Source organism: Rhinopithecus bieti, unplaced genomic scaffold (assembly GCF_001698545.2).
Source record: "Rhinopithecus bieti isolate Rb0 unplaced genomic scaffold, ASM169854v2 scaffold_77662, whole genome shotgun sequence".
NCBI lineage: Eukaryota > Metazoa > Chordata > Mammalia > Primates > Cercopithecidae > Rhinopithecus > Rhinopithecus bieti.
This window is the reverse complement of record NW_016829485.1, coordinates 718,171-746,048: the sequence shown is the minus strand read 5'-3', so window position 1 is coordinate 746,048 and position 27,878 is coordinate 718,171. Positions and strand designations below refer to the sequence as shown.

Genomic DNA, 27,878 nt, shown 5'->3' with positions numbered 1-27,878 from the left:
CAGCACTAAGTACATTTAGCACCACTGATTTTATCAGTACTCAGAGCACACTTACTACCTGAAAAAAAGTACTCATACTCCACAGAGGATTTTCAAATGCCCAAAAATTACTACTTTAAAAAAGTCAACTTACAACCAAGTGCAGTGGCTCACACCTGTAATACCAGCACTTTGGGAGGTCGAGATGGGAGGATCACTTGAGCCCAGGAGTTCAAGATCAACCTGGGCAATACACCAAAACTCCATCTCTACAAAAAAATTGGCCAGGCACGGTGGCTCATGCCTGTAATCCCAACACTTTGGGAGGCCAAGGCGGGCGAATCATGAGGTCAGGAGATCAAGACCATCCTGGCTAACACAGTGAAAACCCGTCTCTACTAAAAATACAAAAAATTATCTGGGCGTGGTGGCGGGCGCCTGTAGTCCCAGCTACTTGGGAGGCTGAGGCAGGAGAATGGTGTGAACCCGGGAGGCGGAGCTTGCAGTAAGCCGAAATTGTGCCACTGCACTCCAGCCTGGGCAACAGAGCAAGACTCTGTCTCAAAAAAAAAAAAAAAAAATTTTAATAATTAGCTGGGCAAGGTAGCACATGCCTGTAGTCTCAGCTACCAGGGAGGCTGAGGTGGGAGGATTGCGTGAGCCTAGGCATTGGAGGCTGCAGTGAGCTGTAATTGTGCCACTGTGTTCCAGCGTGGGTGACAGAGTGAGATGCTGTCTCAAAAAAAAAAAAAAAAAAAATTCAACCTAATGTTTTCTCACTCTGGATCTATTGAACAATGATTTGTCTGACAGTAATTATAACCTCCTAAACAAATGAACTAGGACATGTAATCTTATTTAATTCAATGAACCAACATCAAGTCATCCCTGATACAAAGCTACCACTGCTTTCAATGATTTCATCGCCCCCACTTACCTTCAGATCTCGATGCACAATTCCCATGTTATGTATGTAAAACACACCTTCTACCAATTCTTGAAAAATTTTTGTTGCAACATTGGCCATAACATAAGGACCTTGAAGTAAAAAAAATAGCTTTATTTCTGTGATTTTTTTACTCATTACATTGGCATTTGAATATTAATGTCGTTCTAAATATATTAACATCTGACACTTAAGAACAATCAGATTTTCAACAAAGTCAAGGCAGAATGGTCTGAAACCTAGAAATAAGCAGAAAGGGTTCCTCAGCTAGCAAACAAACCATCACAAAGCAGCACTCAACAGTTGATGGACTCTGTCAACCAGAAAGAAAGTACCTCTAACTTCACTCAGAGCCCTCCCCTGTATTCATGACTTTTTAAAAAATAATTCTTGGGTATCAAGCAACTAGATGTGATAAAGTTTAAGTTCCCTTCAATTCTTGACATTCTGGGATTTAATGCTAATAAATCTGGTATCCTAGCCCACAGAGGATTAAAGATATTATTACAAATAATGGAGTAAGAAAAAAGATAAAATATGTTAGTTCCAGGGGTATGAGTCAATCATCCAGAATGCCTCACTTCCCAAACATGACACAGCATATGGCCGCAAAAATGTAAGTCCATTAATTCATCTATTAATATGATGACATACATTTAGAGGATGGAGAGGTTTTATAGGACTAACACAAAAATTGGTAAAGAAAAAATTCTGGCCAAGCGCAGAAGCTCACGCCTATAATCTCAGCACTCTGGGAGGTGGGGACAGGAGGATTGCTTGCGACCCGGAGTTGGAGACCAGCCTGGGCAGGATAATGAGACCTGGTCTCTACAAAATTTTTTTTTTCAAAATCAGCCAGACATAATAGCAAGCACCTGTAGTCCCAGCTACTCAGGAGGCAGAGGTGGGAGGATCGCTTGAGCCAGGGAGGCCAAGGCTATAGTGAGCAGTGAATGCACCACTGCACTCCTGCCTGAGCAACAAACAGAGCAAGGCTCTGTCTCAAAAAAAAAAAAAATAAATAAAGAAAAAAGAAAAATGAAAACAAAGCACCTGGAGGCAACTCCTACATGAGATGGGGAAGATGTGACTGTGTCTATTTCCCGGCCCGGCAGACCCAGATGGTACTCACAGGCAGACTCGTCCACACACTCCCGGCTGCGCTTGTTTCTCTCGGCTATCCAGTCCCACAGCGAGAGCTCACACAGCTGCATCTGGATGTGCAGCATCAGGTGGTATTGGGCCTAGGAGAGGAGGTAGTGCCAGCTCCCATCTTTGCACGATTCACTCGCATTATTCATTTAGCCAACAAATACTCATCTGCCTATTCTGGGCCAAGACAGTAGGCCTCTAGGGAAGTCATTTAATCTGTGTGGACTTCCCTTTGCAAGACAGAACTGCTAAGGACACAGGCCCACCCAAGAAGGCCAAAGTCTAATGAAAGCAACAGATAAGGAAAGCGATAATTAAAACAGGGTGTTGTAATACCAGCAGAAGGGGGGGCCAGGCTGAAGTCAGGCAGGAGTCCAGTGGCAGAAACTCTCAACTGTGACCCGGAGTAACTGGTCCTGAAACTGGGCTGCTTGCTACATAAACAGTTTTTAAAGCTAAGAGAAAGCAACAAAGAATGGCTGTATGATATTCTACTACTCTACATATTTCTACAAAGTATATATACTTTGTCTGGCTTCACATCGTACATAACTAATAACTTATTCAATAAAAAGGTAAGCAAACATTAAGCTGACTGTAGCCCACTGTATATACCATCTGAATGAGGCATCGAACAAAATTTTCCAAATAAAATACAGAGAAATGAATCAATTCTGATTAAGAGTCCCCCAAACTCAAATCATCCAGATTCAGGTGAAAGTGTTCAAAGTTCTATGTTTCATAAAAAAGCACAGACTCAGCCAGGCGTGGTGGCTCACACCTGTAATCCCAGCACTTTGGAAGGCCAAGGCGGGCAGATCATGAGATCAGGAGTTCGAGACCAGCCTGATCAACATAGTGAAACCTCGTCTCTACTAGAAATACAAAAAAATTAGCCAGGCATGGTGGCGGGCGCCTGTAGTCCCAGCTACTCAGGAGGGTGAGGCAGGAGAAGCGCTTGAACCTGGGAGGTGGAGGTTGCAGTGAGCCAGGATCGCACCATTGCACTCTAGCCTGGGCGACAGAGCAAGATTTTTTGGAGACTCCATCTCCAAAAAAATAAATAAATAAAATAAAAGCACAGGCTCGGTTGTGTACAGTGGCTTATGCCTGTAATCCTAGCACTTTGGGAGTGATCCGCCGAGGGGGGCGGATCACTTGAGGTCAGGAGTTCAAGACCAGCCTAGCCAACATGGTGAAACCCCATCTCTACTAAAAATACAAAAAAATTAGCTGGGCAAGGTGGTGGGTGCCTGTAATCCCATCTACTCGGGAGGCTGAGGCAGGAGAATCGCTTGAACCCAGGAGGCAGAGGTTGCAATGAGCCGAGATCATGCCACTGTACTCCAACCTGGGTGACAAGAGCAAAACTTTGTCTCAAAAAAAAAAAAAAACAGACTCAGAAACACATATTCCATGACAAGAATTAATTCTGCACTGTGTCTATGTAGATGGTATACACAGTTTTATAATCATAACAAGACAGATTATGTGTAGACCCTGTTAATTTTCATGGTTTTAGTTTTATTTTTTTATTTATTTTAAAACAGAGTCTTGCTCTTGTCACCCAGGCTAGAGTGCAGTGGCGCAATATTGGCTCACTGCAACCTCCACTTCCCAGGTTCAAGTGATTCTCCTGCCTCAGCCTTCTGAGTAGCTGGGACTACAGGCACACACCATCACGCCTGGCTAATTGTTGTATTTTTAGAAGAGACGAGGTTTCACCTTGTTGGCCAGGATGGTTGCAAACTCCTGATCTCAGGTGATCTGCCCTCCTTGGCCTCCCAAACTGCTGAGATTACAGGCGTGAGCCACCGCACCCAGCCCAGTGTTCCTGGTTTTAATATTACTACTTAAAATACTGGTGAAAGCATTGTGGCAGCACGACCATGGAAGGAGGGTTATATCAGTATAACCCTCAACAAGAGCACCCTGAAAACTACAACTAAAATAAAACCAATTTTAAAACGAAAGAGAGTATCCTGAATACTGACCTGGTAATCCTACTGGGACTCACCTAAAGTCATGCTGCAAAATCTTTTTGCATAAATATATCTTTAGGGCATGATGCTAACATACAACAGAAACAGAGCGTGAGTGAGGCCGCTAACTCCAGGGTACACACTCAAGATGATCTGGAGCTGAAAATGGCCGGGGAGGGGGGAGGCCAGAAAAGGATGTGGAGGAGTTAAGTAAGTGAAGAAGGGAGAACTGAACACAAAGGTCACATGGCAAGGGGAACATGGGTAGCACAAGAGACCGAACGCAGGGCAGAAGTGCCGGAGCTGAGAGTGGGTGAGAGAAGGCCACACACCTGCACAGTCCTCAATACAATCACTACTGGACAAACTAGGAAGGTCTGGGAAAGTAATCTACCTCTGTCTGACCCAAAAAGTTGACATTTTCTTCGGAAGATTCTTCGGTGAATGTGAAACTATCCTCTAGGTGGGAATTACGCCTGAGTGGCAGCTGCTGTTCCACAATTGAACTGGTAGACAAATCAGCCGAGTCATTTTCCTGGAGCTCCAGGGTTGACTCAAGTTCACCAGAGTCTCTTATGACTAAACTGGTGGTATACTTCACCGACTTGTTATTCTGATTTTCAGTGTCAGATTCTCCAAAGCGTTTTCCTTTTTCTGGGGTGGGCTCAGCAAAGACAATGGATGAGCTGCTACTTTCATCATTTTAACATCATATTGTTCTCTGAAAAAAAAAAAAATAGTAAACATAAAAGTCAATGGGCTGAGCGCAGGGGATCATGCCTTTAATCCCACACTTTGGGAGGCCGAGGCGGGCGGATCACTTAAGGTCGGGAGTTAGAGACCAGCCTACCCAACATGGTAAAACCCCATCTCAACTAAAAAATACAAAATTAGGCGGGTATAGTGGCATACGCCTGTAATCCCAGCTACTGGGAAGGCTGAGGCAGGAAAATGACTTGAACCCAGGAGGTGGAGGTTGCAGTGAGCCAAGATCGTGCCACTGTACTCCAGCCTGGGCGACGAAGTGAGTGAGACTCCGTCTCAAAACTTGTTATTCTGATTTTCAGTGTCAGATTCTCCAAAGCGTTTTCCTTTTTCTGGGGTGGGCTCAGCAAAGACAATGGATGAGCTGCTACTTTCATCATTTTTAACATCATATTGTTCTCTGAAAAAAAAAAAAAATAGTAAACATAAAAGTCAATGGGCTGAGCGCAGGGGATCATGCCTTTAATCCCACACTTTGGGAGGCCGAGGCGGGCGGATCACTTAAGGTCGGGAGTTAGAGACCAGCCTACCCAACATGGTAAAACCCCATCTCAACTAAAAAATACAAAAATTAGGCGGGTATAGTGGCATACGCCTGTAATCCCAGCTACTGGGAAGGCTGAGGCAGGAAAATGACTTGAACCCAGGAGGTGGAGGTTGCAGTGAGCCAAGATCGTGCCACTGTACTCCAGCCTGGGCGACGAAGTGAGTGAGACTCCGTCTCAAAAAAAAAAAAAAAAAAAAAAGTTGGCCAGGTGCAGTGGTTCACACCCGTAATCCCAACACTTTGGATGGCCAAGGCAGGCAGATCACAAGGTCAGAAGTTCGAGACCAGCCTGGCCAATATGGTGAAATACCATCTCTACTAAAAAATACAAAAATTGGCCAGGCATGGTGGCATGCACCTATAGTCCCCAGCTACTCAGAAGGCTGAGGCAGGCGAATTGCTTGAACCTGGGAGGCAGAAGTTGCAGTGAGCCAAGATCGCACCACTGCACTCCAGCATGGCCAACAGAGTAAGACTCTGCCTCAAAAAAAAAAAAAAAAAAAAAGTCAATGTACAGGCCTGGAATAGTGGCTCTCGCCTGTAATCCCAACACTTTGGTAGGCCAAGGTGGGAGGATCACTTGAGCTCAGGAGTTGGAGGCTAGCCTGAGCAACATGGCAAAACCCCATCTCTACAAAAAATACAAAAATTAGCCAGACATGGTAGCACAAACCTGTAATCCCAGCTACTGAGGCAGCTAAGGTGGGAGGATTGCTTGAGTCTAGGAGTTGGAGGTTGCAGTGAGTTGAGATCATACCACTGCACTCCAGCCTGGGCAAAAGAGCGAGACCCTGTCTCAACAAAAATAATAAAAAATAGGCCAGGCGCAGTGGCTCACACCGGTAATCCTAGCACTTTGGGAGGCCAAGGTAGGCAGATCACCTGAGTTCAGGAGTTCGAGACCAGCCTGGCCAATGCGGTGAAACCCCGTCTCTACTAAAACTACAAAACTTAGCCAGGCATAGTGGTGCAGGTCTATAATCCCAGCTACTGGGGAGGCTAAGTCAGGAGGATCGCTTGAACCTGGGAGGCAGAGGTTGCAGTGAGCTGAGATCACGTCACTGTACTCCAGCCTGGACAATAGAGCAAGAATCCATCTCAAAAAAAAAAAAAAAAAAAAAAAATACTGACAGGAAATATCTGAAAGGAAGAAATAATTTAACATTTTGTAATGAAAATAAGCAAAGTCGAAAACACTCCTCCTAAGGTCCTTGTAGCAAAAGACAAAGATAGCTCAATGCAGGCCAGGCGCGATGGTTCACACCTGTAATCCCAGCACTGTGGGAGGCCAAGGCGGGTGCATCACAAGGTCAGGAGATCAAGACCACCCTGGCTAACATGGTGAAACCCTGTGTCTACTAAAAATACAAAAAATTAACCAGGTGTGCTGGTGGGCGCCTACAGTCCCAGCTACTGGGGAAGCTGAGGCAGGAGAATCACTGGAACACAGGAGGCGGAGGCTGCAGTGAGCCGAGATTGAGTCATTGCAATCTAGTCTGGGCAACAGAGCGAGACTGTGTCACACACACACACAAAACCCAGTGCAGGTGACAAGAGGTAATGTCCTAATATACAACAGGACACACCAGTTCACATACCTGTCCTCTTCCTGGTCGGAGAGTACTTCCAGAGTTGGCAACTCAATGGCAGCTCTGTCTGCTGCACAAAAACAAACAACCATCTTCAAACAGCCCAGTTTTTCAATTTGTAGTCAAAGACTGAGTTAAAATATACAAACTGTGTCAAATGAGACTATAAGTCTAAAACTGTCATGACCTTCTGGCAAAGTACAAAAAGTTTATTCAAATGGCACGTGTTAGGAACCATAAAAACAAAGCCATGCAACTACACTAGGGGTCGGCAAACATTACAGAGGACTTGATAGTAAATATTTTAGGTTTTAGGGCCCTCTGGGACCCTGCTGTAACTGATCAATCCTGTTACGGTACAAAAGCAGCCATAGGCCCAGTGGCTCATGCCTGTAATGCCAACTCTTTGGGAGGCCAAGGCTCAAGGATCACTTGAGCTCAGGTGTTTAACAACAGCATGCACAATATAGTGAGATTCCTGATCTCTATTTTTAAAACAAAATTAAATTTTTTTTTTTTTTGAGACAGATTCTTGCTCTGTCGCCTAGGGTGGAGTGTAGTGGCATGATCTCAGCTCACTGCAACCTCCACCTCCCGGGTTCAAGTGATCTCCTGCCTCGGCCTCCTGAGTAGCTGGGACTACAGGTCCTCACCACCATGCCCAGCTCATTTTTGTATTTTTATTAGAGATGGGGTTTCACCATATTGGCCAGGCTGGTCTCGAACTCCTGACCTTGTGATTCGCCTGCCTCGGCCTCCCAAAGTGTTGGGATTATAGGCATGAGCCACCGCCCCTGGCTAAATATAAATGTAAAAAGCAGCCATAGACAATATATAAATGAATGAGCCTGTGTTATAATAAGCTTTATTTATTGACATTTAAATTTTGGGCCAGGCACAGAGGCTCATGCCTATAGTCCCAGCACTTTGGGAGGCCGAGGCACAGGGATCACTCGAGGTGAGGAGTTCGAGACCAGCTTGGGCAACATGGTGAAACCCCGTCTCTACTAAAAATACAAAAATTAGCCAGGCATGGTGGCGCACACATGTAATCTCAGCTACTCGGAAGGCTGAGGCAGAATAATCGCTTAAGCCCAGGAGGTGGAGGTTGCAGTGAGCAAAGATCATGCCACTACACTCCAGCCTGGGTGACAGAGCGAGACTCTATCTCAAAAAAAGAAGTTATTTTCACAAAATCTTTTGATTTTGTTTAAATATTTAAAAATATAAAAACTGGCTGGGTGCGGTGGCTCATGCCTGTAACCTCAGCACTTTGGGAGGCCAAGGCAGGCAGATCACGAGGTCAGGAGATTGAGATCATCCTGGCCAACACAGTGAAACCCATTTCTACTAAAAACTACAAAAAAAAAAAAAAAAATTAGCCAAGCGTGGTGGCAGGCACCTGTAGCCCCAGCTATTCAGGAGGCTGAGGCAGAAGAATGGCATGAACCTGGGAGGCAGAGGTTGCAGTGAGCCAAGATCATGCCACTGCACTCCAGCATGGGCAACAGAGCGAGACTCCATCTCGAAAAAAATAAAATAAAATAAAATAAATGTAAAAACCATTCTCACCTTGGGGTATGTACAAACACAAGGGCAGGCCAGATTTAGTCCACGGGCTGAAGTTTGCCAATGCTTCAACTACCACGTCATCAAAAACGGCTTACCTCGTGGCTGAATCACGTGAACATGTTCTATCCAAGCAGTGTGATAGCCAACGATATTGGGGTGCTGAAGACCTGCCAGCACCTTCACTTCCCGTAGGACCTAGAAAACAAATGGAATTAGATCTGCCTTTTGCAGAAAACTTGTTAAATGTTTATGCAATACTTCTTGTTCCAGAGCAAACTACAGATGGCCCCTGACTTACAATGGTGTGAAGACATCACAATTTTTGACATACTTTGAATTTTGATCTTTTCCCTGGCTTGCAATATGCAGTGCATGAGATATGTGGTATTTTATTATAAAATAGGCTTTGTGCTAGATGATTCTGTCCAACTATTGAGTGATGTAAGTGTTCGGAGCACATTTAAGGTAGGCAGGGTAAGCTACAAAGTTCGGTAGGTTATGCATATTAAAATGCATCTCCATAGCGTGAACCCAGGAGGCGGAGCCTGCAGTGAGCCAAGATCGCGCCACTGCACTCCAGCCTGGGCGACAGAGCGAAACTCCATCTCCAATTTACAATATTTTCAATTTATGATGGGTTTATCAGGACATAATCCCATCATAAGATGCAGGAGCATCAGTAATGAAAACTCCTCTGTATAAGGCATCTACATTATGTTAAAATAATGGAATTTTTTTTTTTTTTTTTTTGAGACAGAGTCTCACTCTATTGCCCAGGCTGGAGTGAAGTGGTGCCATCTTGGCTCACTGCAACCTCTGCTTGCTGGGTTCAAGTCTTGCTGGGTTCAAGTCATTCTCGTGCCTCAGCCTCCCGAGTAGCTGGGATTACAAGCATGCACTACCACATCCGGCTAATTTTTGTGTTTTTAGTAGAGACATGGTTGTGCCATGTTGGCCAGGCTGGTCTCACGCTCCTGGCCTCAAGTGATCTGCCTGCCTCGGCCTCCCAAAATGCTGGGATTGCAGGCGTGACCCACTGCACCCGGCCAATATAATGGAAATATTTTTGAGAGACAAATGGCAATTGTTATAGCAACTAAATAACATATTTATATAGTACTTTACACTTTTTATAGCACACTTATCACCATTCTCTCTTTTGATTCCTACCCCAGTCCTCCAAGGTAAGTAAAATCACTACTGTCACTACTATTTCAGGGCAGGTGACAGAAATGGCTCCGAGGACTGGGCAACTCATCCAGAACCACACAGCATGTCAGGGAGAAGACTGAACTGGAACTGGGCTCCTGTTTTTTCATAACTAGCTATATTATATATCAATCATTCATTTTAAGAAACTAATATATTTTTAAAATTATATATATATATATACACACAAATTAAACAGGCGTGGTGGCAGGCACCTATAATCTCAGCTACTTGGGAGGCAGGAGAATCCTTGAACCCAGGGGGGTGGAGGTTGCAGCGAGCCGAGATCACGCCACTTCACTCCAACCTGGGCAAAAGAGTGAAACTCCATCTCAAATAATAATAATAATAATTTAATTTTGGTACTTTACTGTAACCCCGTTGCTAGTAAACTAGAAATCCACACTGCCTACTTTTGCCAAATATACACACATACATGTATAACTTTCAAAAAGAACTAAATACACAATTATTCAAAATAAGTAATTTTAAAAAATCATACCTTCATGCAATCTGTTTTAGTTGCACCCTTAATCAAGATCTTTTTTATTGCATAATACTGACCATCTAATTTATTCCTGACCTGAAAAGTAGAAGAAAAGACAAAGTATATCGTGTCATTCAACTTTAACTGAATAAAGAAGTTCTTTTAATCTGAGCTTAGACAATCCAAACTAGTCAAAGAGTTAAAATATAGTTAAAGACATGTCTCCTTACTATGTTCAGGGAAGTCAGCCAGATCAAGAGCTTTTCAGATAGTGTTGGGAGTGTAGCTCTGAGGAAGCTCTCAGTTGAAGAACAGGAATGTTAGCAAAAAGTCTATGTAAGCTCAAAACACAGGCACAACTTTTTTTTAGTAACACCATTTGCTTTTTTTTTTTTCTTTTCTTTTTGCAGACGCGAGGTCTCGCTCTCGCCACCCCAGGGCTGGAGTGAACAGTGGCGGATCGTACAGTCACCTGCGCACTCCTGCCTCCCGGGTTTCACCCATTCTCCTGCCTCAGCCTCGCGGAGTAGCCTCGACCTTACGGCGCCCCGCCACCTCGCCCGGCCTAAATTTTTTGTATTTTTTTAGTAGAGACGGGGTTTCACCGGTGTTAACCAGGATAGTTCAATTCCTGACTCCGTGATCCGGCCGTCTCAGAGCCTCCCAAAGTGCTGGGATTACAGGCTTGAGCAACGCGCCCGCTAGTAGCACCACATTTTTAATATAAAATTAACTATCAGGTCAACAAATTCAAAGTTTTCCAAAACCCATGTAAACAGAATCAACACAGTTAGAAGAAACATTACAACTGCCCACTTCCCCGTACATCGACAAATGCTTTAAAGAAAGTAAATACACGTGATTTCTGGAATTTTCCTGTTGAGTGCTTTATATATAATAATGAGAACAGCGCCAAGCACGGTGCTACACTTGTAATGCCAGCGACTTGGAATGGCTGAGGTGGGTGGATCACGAGGTCAGCGAGATCAACGCCCATCCTGGCCAACATGGTGGATAATCCCGTCTCTATTAAAAACAAAAATTACTGGGTGTAGTGGCGCATGCCTGTAAAATCCCAGCTACTCCAGGAGCGCCTGAGGCAGGAGAAGATAGCCTTGAAACCAGGGATCGGAGGTTGCCAGTGAGCTGGAGACTGCGCTGCTGCACTCGGCAGCCTGGCGAACAAAGTGAGACTCCGTCTCAAAATAAATACAATAGAATAAAAAAATAATGAAAACAATGTCTGAAAACAGGACACAGTTATTTAGCGGTAACTAGGTTCAACAAGTACGTGGAGAGTTACCCTTGTACACTCTTCCCAGTATCCCATCCACCTTTTCTAAGATGGCAACTTCTGTCAATTCAATTTAAGTACGGTGAAGTCTGTGCTTCAAAGGCTACTTCCCCTTGATCTGAAAGTTCAAATACAATCAATGCAATATTAAGCGTGAGAGAATCAAAACGTTCTAGGCTATACTTCATGCTCACGGGATTGACTAACCTCACAAACCTCATGTATCACAGTAGTGTGGTGGCTGATGTTGGAAAGGATGGGCTAAATGAAATTTTTCATGCCTATGAAGTGAAAACACAATCAAAGGTGTTTTTACCAGCGTAACTGAGTATTACCAAGTAGAGAATCATTACCAGTGTTGTACAGAGAAATCCTAAGAATCACTAACAGCAGCAGTTGGTTATGCTAATGCTCAGAACATAAATTTACTGAAATTTCAGCTGGCGTGGTGGCTCACGGGCTGTAATCCTAGGCACTGTTGGGGAGGCCGAGAGAGGTGAAACCATGAGGTCGAGGAGTTCAAAACCAGCCTGGCCACATGGTGGAAAACGCCCGTACTCTAGTAAATAATTCCAACAAATTAGCCGGTGTGCGTGGGATGGGTTCCCTGTAGAGTCCAGCTACTCGGGAGGCTGATGGCAGGAGAAGCCATGCTTGAACCCAGGAGAAGATCGGGAGGTTGCAGTGAGTCAAGGTTGTACCACTGTACCCTCCAGCCTGGGTGACAGAGAAAGACTCGCGTCTCAAAAAAAAAAAAAAAAAAAAATCTGAATGTATTTATTTTTTCCTTTTTCTTCTTCTTCTTGCTTTTTTTTTTTTTTTGAGACGCAGTCTTTCTCTGTCGCCCAGGCTGGAGTGCAGTGGCGCGATCTCGGCTCACTGCAAGCTCCGCCTCCCGGGTTTCCGCCATTCTCCCGCCTCAGCCTCCGAGTAGCTGGGACTACAGGCGCCCGCCACCGCGCCCGGCTAGTTTTTTTGTATTTTTAGTAGAGACGGGGTTTCACCGTGTTAGCCAGGAGGGTCTCGATCTCCTGACCTCGTGATCCACCCGCCTCGGCCTCCCAAAGTGCTGGGATTACAGGCTTGAGCCACCGCGCCCGGCCTATTTCTTTTTCTTCTAAGACGGGGTCTAGCTATGTTGCCCAGGCTAGACTGCAGTGGCTATTCCCAGGTGTGATCCTGCTACTAAGCAGCACCAGAGTACTGACCTACTCTGTTTTCAACCTGGGCTAGTTCACTCCTCCTTAAGACAACCTCGTGGTCCCTTGCTCCGGGGAAATCAAGGTCACCATACTGATGCCAAACTTTATGCGGACATCAGACTGACATAGTGCACTATAGCCCAGGACTCCTGGGCTCAAGCAATCCTCCTGCCTCAGCCTCCCGAGTAGCTGGAACTACAGGTATGTGCCACCACACGCAGCTACTTTTCTGTTTTTTTTTTTTTTTTGAGACGAGTCTCGCTCTGTCGCCCAGGCTGGAGTGCAGTGGCCAGATCTCAGCTCACTGCAAGCTCCGCCTCCTGGGTTTATGTCATTCTCCTGCCTCAGCCTCCCGAGTAGCTGGGACTACAGGCGCCCGCCACCTCGCCTGGCTAGTTTTTTGTATTTTTTAGTAGAGACGGGGTTTCACCGTGTTAGCCAGGATGGTCTCGATCTCCTGACCTTGTGATCCACCCATCTCGGCCTCCCAAAGTGCTGGGACTACAAGCTTGAGCCACCACGCCCGGCCTACTTAAATTTCTTAATGATGTAGACCAGTTAGATTTTTTTTTTAAATATAGAGTGCTTTATTTTTATCAAGCTATAATTCACACATTGTCAAATTCACCTCTCTCGAATGTACAATTCAGTGGTTTTTAGTACATAGAGTTGTGCAACCATCCCTGCTACCTAATTTCAGAATATCTTCATCACCCCCAAAATAAACACTATATCCATTAGCTTTCACTCCCCATCCTTCCCTTACCCGACTATTTACCCACAACCCCATATAAAACCCCTATTTACGTCTCCATGGATTCACCTACTCTGGACATTTCATAGAAATGAAATCACACAATATGTGGCCTTTTATGACTGGTTGTTTTTACATAGGATGCTTTCAAGATTCATCCATATTGTAGCATGAATCAGTACTTCATTCCTTTGAATAGATTAATAACACTTTATTGCAGGGATAGACCACATGCTTATCTATTCATGAGCTGATGAATATTTAGGTCAGACCAGTTAGATTTTAAACTAGTATTTAAACTAGCCAAAATTCAACGGTCCCCCAGCAGAGCCTGGGTATCAGGAATCTGAATTAAGAGTGTGACCATGGAATCCACGCTAAATGCTGAAAGGCAGAGGATCAAAGAGGAGGGAATGAGAAGCAAAGTAAGTCTTGGAGCAGTACTCAATTGCTGAGAACCAAGTGTTTCATGTTCATAAACAATACTAACGATATTATGTTTTAACCTCAAACCAGTATTTTCTTGATATTGATTTCTTTTCAGTAGTCTGCATAATCAAGAAAGTTTCTCACACATACCTGATTTTCTGAACATGAGAAATATCCTCACAGGGATCCTACAATTAAAAAATTGTTTTTTAAAAGCATTTGGAAAACTTGCATGGAATAAAGAATCTATCAAAATTCAGTATCACATAACAACCCCAAATACACAAACAATATTTTAAAAACCATTGGCTTCTTCAGTATTACTTAAGAGTTTACAAATGAAAATATTTCAAAGCTGAGAAATGACCAGGAAGGAGACAAAACTGACATCATCTTCAAAATCCATGCAGGAGCTCCCCACCCCCCTGCCTGCCCACCTCTCTTGCGTGTATGGTGGCACCTGGCACCCTGCTTCTGCCTGTGCCCCCTCAGTTCATTCTCACCACAGCAGCCAGTGTGACCCTGCTAAAATGTAAGTCAGATTGTGTCACTCCTCTAATCAAAATCCTGTACCACCTCCCATTTTACTAAGTAAAAACCATAAATTAGGCAGGGCGCGGTGGCTCATGCCTGTACTCCCAGCACTTGGGAGGCTGAGGCAGGTGAATCAGGAGGTCAGGAGTTTGAGACCAGCCTGGCCAACATGAAGAAACCCTGTCTCTACTAAAAATATAAAAAAGTAGTTGGGCATGGTGGCAGGTGCCTGTAGTCCCAGCTACTTGGGAAGCTAAGGCAGGAGAATCACTTGAAACTGGGAGGCAGAGATTGCAATGAGCCAAGATTAAGCCATTGCACCCCAGCCCGGATGACAGTTCAAGACTCCATCTCAAAACAAAACAAAACAAAACAAAAACAATAAAATCATCTCACGATCCCAGTCCATCTATGCCCTCTCCTTTGCCTCTCCTCTCTCTCTCTCTTTTTTTTTTTTTTTTTTTTTTTTTTTAGGCAGGTTCTCACTCTGCTGCTCAGGCTGGAGTGCAGAGGCACGATCATGGCTCACTGCAGCCTTGAACTCCTGGCCTCAAATGATCCTCCCATCTCAGCCTCCCAAAGTGCTGGGATTACAGGCATGAGCCACCACCCCTGGCCTAGAGTTTATACTTTTAAAAACTTGTTTTATAATTAGAATTACATAGTGCTTTAAAATATGTTCTCTTAAAATTAAAGGATATTTTTGTCATACCCAAAGTACATTTTTTAGGGCTNTTTTTTAGGCAGGTTCTCACTCTGCTGCTCAGGCTGGAGTGCAGAGGCACGATCATGGCTCACTGCAGCCTTGAACTCCTGGCCTCAAATGATCCTCCCATCTCAGCCTCCCAAAGTGCTGGGATTACAGGCATGAGCCACCACCCCTGGCCTAGAGTTTATACTTTTAAAACTTGTTTTATAATTAGAATTACATAGTGCTTTAAAATATGTTCTCTTAAAATTAAAGGATATTTTTGTCATACCCAAAGTACATTTTTTAGGGCTTACCTGACGAACTCTCTCTTTAGCGGACCTCATTAGGTGAGTAATAGCTCTGTTGTGATGTAGTCTCAATGAGCTAAACTCGTCACTACAAGTGAAAGAAGACAGCAGTCCCATTTTGATAAAGGTCTGGCAAAGTACTATAAAAGAATATGAAAACTATTATTAGAAACATCTTTAATGGCAATTTTAAAGCGTACACAGAGAAGAGTGTGTAATAACAGCAATATATACCAAAACCTCAATAGGAAAAATACTACATTTATAAACACGTTAAACTTGGAGAATGTTCTCTAGAATAACTTAAAAGAAAATTTTTTTTTTGGAGGGACAGTCTCATTCTGTCACCCAGGCTGGAGTGCAGTGACAATTATCTTGGCTCACTGTAACCTCTGCCTCCCAGTTTCAAGTGATTCTCCTGCCTCAACCTCCCAAGCAGCTGGGATTACAGGCATGCACCACCATGCCCAGCTACTTTTTCTATTTTTAGTAAAGATGGGGTTTGGCCAGGCTGGTCTCGAACTCCTGGCCTCAAGTGATCTGCCCAACTCCACCTCCCAAAGTGCTGGGATTACAGGCGTGAGCCAACATGCCCAGCTCTTAGATGAATTTTTTTAAAAAGCGAAGAAATTTGGGGAATGATTCTCTAAAAGGAGCAACTAGTACACTACACGCATTGATGAAAAGCACAACTATACTTACTTCTCTTACCCTGTACAGTCACTTGTTTACCAAGACTAGTCAGTAAAGTACTAAGCTCTTTCTAAAACAAGGGCAAACAAAAAAAAAGAGTAAACAAAGTCTTCTGACATTCCACACATTACCCTTTGCTGTTAGTCAGCAAGAGAAGAATAAGGGCAGGAGAGCAAACATATGATGAGAACTTACAACCAAAGTGACCATTCGTCGTCATGAAATACCTTTAAACAACATACAAAGAGCCCATGGTACACACGTGTATAAACCAAATACCAAGCTCCTTAGAAAAAGAAGTTTCCACAAAGGTGTCTTGGCTCCTACTCATTCAACAAATACAGATACCAAAGAGGATATTGTTGGTTTTTTGTTGTTGTTGTTGTTGTTTTAAGACAGAGTCTCGCTCTGTCATCCAGGCTGGAGTGCAATAGCAAAATCTCGGCTTACTGCAACCTCTGCCTCCAGGGTTCAAGCAATTTTCCTACCTCAGACGCCTGCGTAGCTGGGATTATAGGTGCACACCACCACGCCCAGCTAATTTTTTTTCTTTTTTTTGAAACAGAGTCTCACCCTATTGCCCAGGCTGGAGTGTAGTGGCATGATCTCAGATCACTGCAACCTCTGCCTCCTGGGTTCTAGGGATTCTCATGCCTCACTTTCCCGACTAGCCGGGATTACAGGTGCCCACCACCACACCTGGCTAATTTTTGTGTTTTTAGTATATACGGGGTTTCACCATGTTGGCCAGGCTGGTCTCGAACACCTGACCTTGTGATCCGCCCACCTCGGCCTCCCAAAGTGCTAGGATTACAGGCATGAGTCATCATGCCCCACCAAGGATATTCTTTCTACATCAAAAACTCTACATTTATGAAAGCCAAATTTGTTGCTTAAAATAAAAAAAAGAAAGAAAGTTCTCCATTTAGGGCTGGGCGCGGTGGCTCAAGCCTGTAATCCCAGCATTTTGGGAGGCCGAGACGGGCGGATCACGAGGTCAGGAGGTCGAGACCATCCTGGCTAACACGGTGAAACCTCGTCTCTACTAAAAAAAATACAAAAAACTAGCCGGGCGAGGTGGCGGGCGCCTGTAGTCCCAGCTACTCGGGAGGCTGAGGCAGGAGAATGGCGTCAACCCGGGAGGCGGAGCTTGCAGTGAGCTGAGATCCGGCCACTGCACTACAGCCCGGGCGACAGAGCGAGACTCCGTCTCAAAAAAAAAAAAAAAGAAAATTCTCCATTTAGATTATCAACTCACTGATCACATCAAAAACATTTATTTACATAACCTGGTTTTAAAATTCAGTCATCTAGGCCAGGCGCAGTGGCTCACGCCTGTAATCCCAGCACTCTGGGAGGCCGAGGCAGGCAGATCAGCAGGTCACCAGATCGAGACCACCCTGGCTAACACAGTGAAACCCTGTCTCTACTAAAAATACTAAAAAGACAAAAAATTAGCCAGACGTGGTAGCGGGCGCCTGTACTCCCAGCTACTCAGGAGGCTGAGGCAAGAGAATGGCGTGAACATGGAAGGCGGAGGTTGCAGTGAGCCGAGATCACGCCACCGCACTCCAGCGTGGGCGACAGAGAGAGACTCCGTCTCAAAAAAAAAAAATGTTCTCTTAAAATTAAAGTAAATCAGTAAATTTTACTAATAAATTAAATCAGTAAAATTCACAGGATTGCTTTAATTATGGGGAAGATTGCTGTATTATCCTAATCTGCTTCTCTATTTGATGAGACTAATACAATAATCCCCAGGTACCAACGCTTCAGAACCTAAGGAACACACTTTCTGTTTACCCCACCTCCCACCACATATGCCACTGCTTGGAATGCAGAGTGTATTATTTGCTTTATTCAAGAAACAGTAAGTATACAATGTACAGATATTTGTACCATTTTTCATGTCCAGTCAAGTTTATCAAAATGATAATGTATCTTTTTGTTTTGTTTTGTTCTGTTTTGAGACGGAGTCTCACTCTGTTGCCCAGGCTAGAGTGCAATGGTGGAATCTCGGCTCACTGCAACCTCTACCGCTCGGGTTCACGCAATTCTCCTGCCTCAGCCTCCCCAGTAGCTGGGATTATAGGCGCCCGTCACCATGCCCAGCTAATTTTTGTATTTTTAGTACAGACGGGGTTTCACCACATTGGCCAGGCTGGTCTTGAACCTGACCTTAGGTTGACCTGATCCACCCGCCTGGGCCTCCCAAAGTGCTGGGATTACAGGTGTGAGCCACTGTGCCCAGCATTGATAATGTATCTTTAACTAAAACCGCATTCAGTTTTAAGACCACATAAAAGTGTAAGTTTGAGACTGTTTTGGTAAAAAAAAAAAAAAAAAAAAGAACCTCAGAATCTCTGGCTGGAACTATTCTTTTTTTATTTTTTCTCTAGAGGCGGACTCTTACTATGTCACCCAGGCTGGAGCGCATTGGCTACTCACAGGCATGATCAAAGCACACTGAAGGCTGGGCTACTTGAGAGACCGAGGCTTGAACTGGGAGGCGGAGCTTGCAGTGAGCCGAGATTGCGCACTGCACTCCAGCCTGGGGTCAGAGCGAGACTTCGTCTCAAAAAAAAAAAAAAGCACACTGAAACCTTGAACTCCTAGGCTCGAGGGCTCCTCTCACCTAAGCCTCCCGGGTAGCTGGGATTACAGGCATGTGCTACCATGCCCAACTTGTGACCAGAACTATTAAAGAAGCCACAATGGTCTCAGGCAATAAACTGAACCATAAACATCATAATCTATGATTCTACTCACTTTTGTGCTCAAGTTTCTCATATAAGTACCCTACAGGAGGTATAAAAATAAACATTTTCAACCACACAATGTGCAGTTGGTTCCAGTTCTCTGGTCAAGAATTGGTTCACAATGAGTTTATGTGATTTTCTTTTACCTGCTCACCAGCTACACCATAACGGAGCTTCAAAAATTGTATGAATTAGTTGGGCATGGTGGTTCAGGCCTGTAATCCCAGCACTTTGGGAAGAAGAGGTGGGTGGATCACCTGAGGTCAAAAGTTCGAGACCAGCCTGGCCAACATGGTGAAATCTGTCTCTACTAAAAATACGAAAAATTAGCCAGGCGTGGTGGTAGGTGCCTGTAATCCCAGCTACTCAGGAGACTGAGGCAGGAGAATCGCTTGAACCCAGGAGGCAGAGGTTGCAGTGAGCAGAGATGGCACCATTGCACACTCCAGCCCGGACAAGAGCAAAACTTCATCTTAAAAAAAAAAAAAAAAAGGCCCGGGGCTGGCTCACACCTGTAATCCCAGCACTTTGGGAGGCCAAGGCAGGCAGATCATCAGGTCAGGAGTTCGAGACCAGCCTGAACAACATGGTGAAACCCTATCTCTATTAAAAATACAAAATTGGCCGGGGCGCAGTGGGCTCAAGCCTGTAATCCCAGCACTTTTGGAGCCGAGACGGGCGGATCACGAGGTCAGAGATCGAGACCCATTCTGGGCTTAACACGGTGAAACCCGGTCTCTACTAAAAAATACACAAAAAACTAGCCGGAACGGGTGGCGGGCCGCCGTGAGTCCCAGCTTACTTTCCGGAGGCTGAGCAGGAATGGCATGAACCTGGGGAGGCGGAGGCTTGCAGTGAGCTTGAGATCCGGCACTGCACCTCCAGGCTGGTGGGCCACCAGAGGGGCAGGGACTCCGGTCTCACAAAAAAAAAAAAAAAAAAAAAATACAAAATACCCGCGGCTTGGTGACACCGCCCTTATAATCCCAGCTATTGGGAGGCTGAGGGCAGGAGAATTTGGCTTGAACCTGGGAGGTGGAGGTTGCAGTGGAGCATGAGATCACACCCAAGCCACTCCCAGCCTGGGGACGCAGAGTAAAGACTCCCCATTTCAAGAAAAAAAAAATTGTTGCAGTATATGTCATTAGTATAGGATGCACAAAAGGAATTATGCTCTTCTCATTTAGTCCAATTTTATGCAATTTGGAGTTCCACAGGTAATTATATTCATAAGTAATTTACTGCAAAGGAAAAAATGTAAGGCTGGAATTGAAGTGGGGGAAATTCCATTTAAGTATTTTATTCGCTCCAGTTTTTGTATACCCACTGCTTTCCAGACTCCCAGCATTAAAACAACCATAACTTTATTTTGTATTTGTTAATTTTTGGTGAGTACATAGTAGCGTGTAACCTATTATTGGGGACATGATTTTATGTTATTTTTATACAGGGGCATGTAAATGATGTAATAATCACATCAGGATAAATGGGGTATCCGTCATCTAAAAAGCATTTATTTCCCTTCTTTGTGGTTACAACAAATCCAATTATTTACTTCATTATTTTTATTTTTTGAGGACAGTCTCGGCTCTGTCACCAGGCTTGGGAGTGCCACAATGGCGCCGATCTCAGCTCACTCCACCTCCGCCCCAGGGTTCAGCAATTTTCCAGCTCAGGCCTCCGAATAGCTGGGATTTACCATGCCCCCACCAGTGCCCCAGCTAATTTTTTGTATTTTTAGTTAGAACCAAGTTACGACGCCTTGGTTTGGCCAGGATGGTCTTGATTTCTTTTGGACCGTCATGATCTACCGCCGCCTTCAGTCTCCCAAAGTGCTAGGATTATAGGGCATGAGCCACCATGGCCCGGCCATTCTTTTTTTTTTTTTTGAGATGGAGTTTGTGCTCTCTGTTGCCCAGGCTGGAGGTGCAGTGGCATGGATCTCAGGCTCACTGCAACCTCCACCTCCGGTTTCAAAGCATTTCCTTGCCGTTGCTGCAGCTTCCAAATGTGGCTGAGATTATTAGCTGTGCGCCATATGTTCTGGCGCTAATGGCTACTTTTGCCATTTTTTTTTTTTTTTTTTGAGATGGGGAGTCTCGCTCTGTCGCCCAGGCGGAGTGCGAGTGGCGTGATTCCTGCGCTCACGCTGGCAAGCTCTGGCTGCCTTCCCGGGTTTAAACGCCATTTCGCCCCGCTTCTCAGGCCTCCCTAAGAAGCTGGGACTACAGGCGCCTTTGCCACCACGCCCGGCTAGTTTTTTTTTTTGTATTTTCGGGTAGAGAGATGGGGTTTCACCGTGTTCGCCCAGGATTCTCAATCTCCTGACCTCGTGATCCGGGCCGCGCCTCGGGCCTCCCAAAGTGCTGGATTAACAGCGGAGCACCTGGCCCGGTTACTTTGTTGGTATTTTTTTTTGTGAGACGGCTTTCGACCATGGTTGTGGTCCAGGCTGTGGTCTGCAAACTCTGACCTCACAGTGATCCCTCCGGCCTTGGCCTCCCAAGAGTCTGATTAGCAGCCATGAGCACTTGCCTGAGCCGTCTTTTGTTATTTTAAATGTGACAATAAATTATTGCTTGACTGTAAGTCCACCCTGTGTTGTGCTCCAACACTACTAATTCGATTTACTTCTAAACATATAGTAGTATAGTAGTATATAGTATTTTTCTTTGTTTTTTTTTTTTGAGAACGCAGTCTTGGCTCTGGTGCGCCCAGCTGAGTGGCAAGTGGGGAATCTTTCAGCTCACTGCAAGTCCGCCTTCGCCGGGTTCACCCTATTCTCCTGCCTCACGCCTCCGGAGTAGGCTGGGGACTGTACAGGCGCCCGGCCACCCTCGCCGCTAGTTTTTTTTGTTATGTTTTGAGTAGAGGAACGGTGGTTTCACCCGTGTTTAGCCCAGGTGTTGTCTCATCCTCCTGACTCGTGATCCGGCCCGTTCTCGGCCTCGCCCAGGAAAGTGCTGGAAGTTACAGGGCTTGAGCCACCGCGCCCGGCCTCTACTATAGTTTTGTATACGCATGTTCAATCATGCGCGTCCGACGTATCCGGCCATCTCTGGGGTGAACCATCATTCTTAACTCATTCCATTAAATTAAAACACTGTTTTAATTTACCTTCCCTGAGTAAAGCGTGAGAACCAGCAACACAGTATTTGTAGCAAGCCTTTATTTTTTACTTATTTATTTATTTATTTATTTATTATTTATTTTATTGTATTTATTTTTGAGAAAGTCTCACTCGGTGTCGCCAGATGGGAGTGCAGTGGTAGTGTCCTTGGGCTCCAGTGTGCAATCATCTTTGCACCTCCCCCATTCAAGTGGATTCTCCTGCCCCCTCAGCTTCCCGAGTAGCTGGAGTACAGGCACCTGCACAACACCGGCTAATTGTCGCATATTTTGAGTAGAGAGGGGGTTTTCCCCCGAATGTTGGCCAGTTGATCTCAATGTCTCGCTGACCTCAGGGGATCCACCCACCCTCGCGCGCCTCCCAAAGTTGCGGTTTAACAGCCCATGAACCCACAGAGCCCAGCCGTTTACAAGGCTTTATTTAGCAAGATTAAGTTTATTCTTACCTTAACACTTAAACACTGGTCTTGAACGAAGTGGGGGTTTTGGTTCGATGCACATGGGCTTACAAGTGCTCGCAAGCAAGAGAAAGACAGCGGAGAGATTGGTTTGCAACTGGGCACAAGGGAAGTTGGACTGCTGAGGGGGTTCTTTTAACGCACCCCTGGAGTTCTGCTGGAGACATGAGATTCTAAAATTAAAAGGAAAAGTATTGTAAGGTTACATGGTTGAAAAACTGTGTGCATAATGACGAAACAGTGATATGTTCTAATTACTGAAACAACCAAAGGTAGTTTTAAATGGGATGTGAGATAAAAAACCGGGGGAAAGAATAGTTATGCTGAGTTGGGTTAATCAAGGGGGAAGGCTTTCGTTGTGGAATTGAGTTGGGAGTTGAATTCCTGGAAGCTGAGGTGGATCAGCAGAATCCATAGACAGATGGGAAAACAGTTTTCCTGATTGTGGTTCTATATTTAGTAGAAAAAACGCGCAATATGCAAAGAGAGAAATGGGACTAGAATGACCTCACATTGCCATATAAGAGAAGACAGACCAAGACCCAGGATAAAGAAAGAGTTTACAGAGACGGAGACTAGAGCACAGGATTAGAAACAAGGCCTATAAATCCCCGCAACTTGGCCGGACCCGGCGCCGGTGATGCACTCGACGTCAAGGAGTTTGAGACCTCGCCCAACCAACATGGAGAAACCCCGTCTCTATCAAAATACAAAATTAGCCGGGCGTGGTGGCGGGCGCCTGTAATCCCAGCTGCTAGGGAGGCTGAGGCAGGAAAACCGCTTGAACCTGGGAGGTAGAGGTTGTGGCGAGCCGAGATCGCGCCATTGCACTCCAGCCTGGGCAACAAGAGTTTAACTCCATCTCAAAAAAAAAAAAAAAAAAAAAAGAAGTTGGGCAGATGAGAGAGGGAAAGATAGGAAAAACGGAAACTGTTCTTGTTGAGCATGTGCCATTTATGTACATGCACAATCTCCTTCAATGCTCAAAAAATATAAGGTAAGTGTTCGTGTTCATCCCCATTTTACAGATGAAAACACTGATCTCAGAGCGGCTGAGGAACCAGTGAACCAGGCAGATCAGACTGACTCCCAACCCCATCCTCTTTGTGCCATATGAGACCATGCAGACAGACAAGCTGGCACTAAGGCTGAAGGTCGTAAGTTCTCACTTACTGTTTATTTAAGACATTACTAAACAGGTTTTAAAAAACTGGCTGGGCGTAGTAGCTCATGCCTGTAATCCCAGCACTTTGAGAGGCCGAGGCAGGCAGATCACCTAAGGTCAGGAGTTTGAGACCAGCCTGGCCAACATGGAGAAACCCTGTCTCTATGAAAAATACAAAATTAGCCAGGCGTGGTGGCGCATGCCTGTAATCCTAGCCACTCGGGAGGCTGAGGCAGGAGAATTGCTTGAACCCGGGAGGCAGAGGTTGCGGTGAGCTGAGATGGTGCCATTGCACTCCAGCCTGGGCAACAAAGTGAAACTCTGTCTCAAAAAAAAAAAAAAAAAACCAGCCAGGTGTGGTGGCTCACATCTGTAATTCCAGCACTTAGAGAGACCGAGGCAAGCGGATCACCTGAGGTCAGGAGCTTGAGGCCAGCCTTGCCAACATGGTGAAACCCCGTCTCTACTAAAAATACAAAAATTAGCTGGGCATGATGGTGTGCACCTGTGATCCCAGCTACTCAGGAGGCTGAGGCAGGAGAATTGCTTGAACCCAGGAGGCGGAGGTTGCAGTGAGCAGAGACTGCGCCACTGCACTCCAACCTGGGCAGCAGAGCCAAACTCCATTTCATTCAATAAATAAATAAATAAATTGCCAAAAATGTTAAAGTTACATTTAGGTTTTGAACTTTCTGACTCTGCCATTAGCCGGCAGAGTGACTTCTTCAAATCATACAGACTGCCTGCCAGAAATTATTTACTTATTCATTTTACATCGAGTGAAAACGATCAGGTGAATTCTAGTGTTCTAAAATTAAAATAAATACATGCAAAATAAAAGAAAAAAATGAAATGGGCTGGGCACAGTGGCTCACACCTGTAATCCCAGCACTTTGAGAGGGCAACGCATGAGGACTGCCTGAGCCCAGGAGTTCAAAACCAGCCTGGGTAACATACTGAGACCCTGTCCCTACAAAGAAAAACTATAAAAAATTTGCTGGGCATGGTAGCGCGCACCTGTAGACCCAGCTACTCAGGAGGCTGAGGCAGGAAGATAGCTTGAGCCTGAGAAAACAAGGGTGCATTAAGCTGTGACTATACCATTGCACTGGGTGACAGAGCGAGATTCTGCCTCTAAAAAAAGTTTTAAAACATAAACTGTGGGCTGGATGCAGTGGCTCACACCTGTAATCCCAGCAATTTGGGAGGCTGAGGCGGGCAGATCACGAGGTCGGGAGTTCAAGACCAGCCTGGCCAACACAGTGAAACCCCGTCTCTACTAAAATCTACAAAAAATTAGCCAGGAGTGGTGGCGGGCGCCTGTAATCCCAGCTACTCAGGAGGCTGAGGCAGGAGAGTCGCTTGAACCCAGGAGGTGGAGGCTGCAGTGAGCCAAGATCAAGCCATTGCACTCTAGCCCAGGCAACAGTATACGACTCAGTGTCAAAAAAAAAAAAAAAAAAGGACGGGCACGGTGGCTCACACCTGTAATCCCGGCACTTTGGACGCAGGTGACTCACATGGTGAGGAGTTCAAGACCGGCCTGGCCAAGATGGTGAAACCCCGTCTCTACTAAAAATACAAAAAATTAGCTGGGTGTGGTGGCAGGCATCTGTAATCCCAGCTACTCTGGGGGCTGAGGCAGAGAACTGCTTAAACCTGGAGGGGAGGAGGTTTCAGGGAGCCGAGATCGCGCCACTGCACTCCAGCCTGGGCGACACAGTGAGACTTCATCTCAAAAAAAAAAAAAAAAAACAAAAAACATAAACTCTGGACATTCCAGGCCTCTTTGGAAGAAAAGGCCATACGTCAGCACAACAGTATTATCGGTAACCCAGGAAAAGAAAAATTTTAAAAGCTTATCTAAGATCACTCCCTTCAAGAATAATCTTTAGTCTGCAGAAACCCTTATCACAATGTTACAGAAAAGACACACTTGCATGTTTACAGCTGGGACTTTTCCCATGACATAACACTTTCTGTATTATTGGGCTATAATATACCTACCACCTTACATGTGGTGGAAAAGTTGTTTGTCCGTTAAAAAATAGTTTTTAAAATTTTCTTCTGTTGGCTGGGCGCGGTGGCTCAAGCCTGTAATCCCAGCACTTTGGGAGGCCGAGACGGGCGGATCACGAGGTCAGGAGATAGAGACCATCCTGGCTAACACGGTGAAACCCCGGCTCTACTAAAACTACAAAAAACTAGCCGGGCGAGGTGGCGGCGCCTGTAGTCCCAGCTACTCGGGGAGGCTGAGGCAGGAGAATGGCGTGAACCCGGGAGGTGGAGCTTGCAGTGAGCTGAGATCTGGCCACTGCACTCCAGCCTGGTCGACAGAGCAAGACTCCGTCTCAAAAAAAAAAAAAAAAAAAACTTCAGCAGCACATATACTAAAACTGGAATGACACAGAGAAGATTAGCACAGCTCCCGCACAAGAATGAAACACAAATTCCTGAAGCATTCCACAAAAAAGAGGAAAAAAAAATCCCTGAATCAATATATTTCTTTTTTTTTTTTTTTTTGAAACGGAGTTTCCTCTGTCTCCCAGGCTGGAGTGCAGTGGTGCGATCTCGGCTCACTACAACCTCCGCCTCCTGGGTTCAAGCAAGCGATTCTCCTGCCTTAGCCTCAAAAGTAGCTGGGATTACAGGCGCCCGCCACCATGCCCAGCTAATTTTTACATTTTTAGTAGAGAGGGGGTTTCACCATGTTGACCAGGCTGTTGTTGAACTCCTGACCTCAGGTGATCCGCCCACCTCAGGCTCCCAAAGTGCTGGGATTACAGGCGTGACCTCACTCGGCCAATGTATTCATTCTTAATAGCACAATTTAATTTTTAATATTGCTAAAACACCTGGCAGCAACTAAAGACTCTATTTCACTTTCATAAAAATAGTGGACACTTTTACCTAGAGTCAATGTTTTAAGCATCTCTTACTCTATGCTAAGTAACTTAGCTACCCCATATCTCCTAGTAACCAAAAGCCTCAAGAAAACTTGGGGGCTGAGAGTGGTGGCTCAAATCTATAATCCCGGCACTTTGGGAGGCCGAGGCAGGAGCATCGCTTGAGGCCAGGCATTCGAGACCAGCCTGGGGAACACAGCAAGATCCCATCTCTGCAAAAAAAAAAAAAAATTAAAAAATTAAAAAATTAGCCGGGCATGGTGGTGTGCACCTGTGGTCCCAGCTACTCGGAAGGCTGAAGCTGGAGGATCACTTGAGCCCAGGAGTTGGAAGCTGCAATGAGCTATGACTGTGCCACTGCACTCCATCCTGGGTGACAGAGCAAGACTGTCTCCAAAAAAAAAACTTGGGCCTTTGTATTCTTTAAACCAAAGACGTTTATTTATTTCCACGCTGCCTCACTATGAGAAATCTTTAGTTCTCCTTCCAATTAAGCAAAAGACAAGAAAAGTTACAAATTACAACTCTTAACCCAAACTATTCAGCTTACAGTTTGCGAACTCTCGCTGCAGTATTGAAAGAAGATCGTTCTCAACCAATGACAAAACCCAAGGCTTGGGGGCAGGACGGTGACCTCAGGGATGTCCCCAGCCGTCCGAGGGCCTCAGTCCCCAGAGAGGAAGCCAAGGAACAGAAATGTAAACAAAGGAGCGAGAAGCAGACGTCCTTTTCAAATAATATTTACCTTACCCCGACGGCCCGCCCGCCGCCCCCCAGCACTGCGCGGCTGGTCCTCCGGTTCAACCCTAGAGGCAGCCGAATTCACCCGGGTCTTCAGGTAAACCTCAGGGCTGCCTATACCGCCCGCAAACGCGGGTGGACAGAGAAAGCAGAGCTGCGACACCGCGATCCGATCCCTCACCGTCATATTTGGGGTCCAAGCTCTCGGCGGGAAAGTCGATGGCCGGCGGCGCAGCCACAGCCCCCTCCCCGTCGCCCTCCTCTTCGCGCTTGCGGATCCCAGAGTTGCCCCCCTGCATCGCCGGCCGCGCGCGGGCCGCAGCCCGGCCAGCCAGGCACTACCACACTAGGCGGCTGCACCTCGCGCCGTCCGACCCGGAAGTAGCCCCTCACCAGGCGGAAGACCAGCCCCAGCCACGCGCGCACCTTAACTAGGGGGCGGGGCTTGTAGCAGACTCCGCCCTTTTTCGGACCAGAAGAGTTGGGCGTGTCCGACGCCGGAGCACCCCCTGCGCATGCGCTCTAGTGGGCTCATCTGCCGGCGGCGGGGCTTAAGCGGCGCCCAGGTAAAGCCTGGCCTAGTTCCC

The 27,878-nt window shown here is 45.7% G+C and overlaps 1 protein-coding gene across 1 annotated transcript in view; it reads right to left on the bottom strand.

Moving 5' to 3' along the window:
* EIF2AK1 (eukaryotic translation initiation factor 2 alpha kinase 1) overlaps nucleotides 1–27,676 on the bottom strand; it is a 43,886-nt gene extending 16,210 nt beyond the window's left edge. The window contains exons 1-13 of the mRNA XM_017864758.1: nucleotides 27,473–27,676; nucleotides 27,101–27,213; nucleotides 15,447–15,599; nucleotides 14,058–14,095; nucleotides 11,621–11,640; nucleotides 11,532–11,579; nucleotides 10,244–10,323; nucleotides 8,628–8,727; nucleotides 6,970–7,030; nucleotides 5,133–5,224; nucleotides 4,454–4,689; nucleotides 2,058–2,169; nucleotides 917–1,017 (exon numbers count right to left, since the gene is read on the bottom strand). Of these exons, the coding sequence (XP_017720247.1) occupies nucleotides 917–1,017; nucleotides 2,058–2,169; nucleotides 4,454–4,689; nucleotides 5,133–5,224; nucleotides 6,970–7,030; nucleotides 8,628–8,727; nucleotides 10,244–10,323; nucleotides 11,532–11,579; nucleotides 11,621–11,640; nucleotides 14,058–14,095; nucleotides 15,447–15,599; nucleotides 27,101–27,213; nucleotides 27,473–27,590 (1,272 nt within the window). The 5' untranslated portion in view covers nucleotides 27,591–27,676. The remainder of the gene's footprint in view (nucleotides 1–916; nucleotides 1,018–2,057; nucleotides 2,170–4,453; nucleotides 4,690–5,132; nucleotides 5,225–6,969; nucleotides 7,031–8,627; nucleotides 8,728–10,243; nucleotides 10,324–11,531; nucleotides 11,580–11,620; nucleotides 11,641–14,057; nucleotides 14,096–15,446; nucleotides 15,600–27,100; nucleotides 27,214–27,472) is intronic.
* Nucleotides 27,677–27,878: the final 202 nt, after the last annotated feature.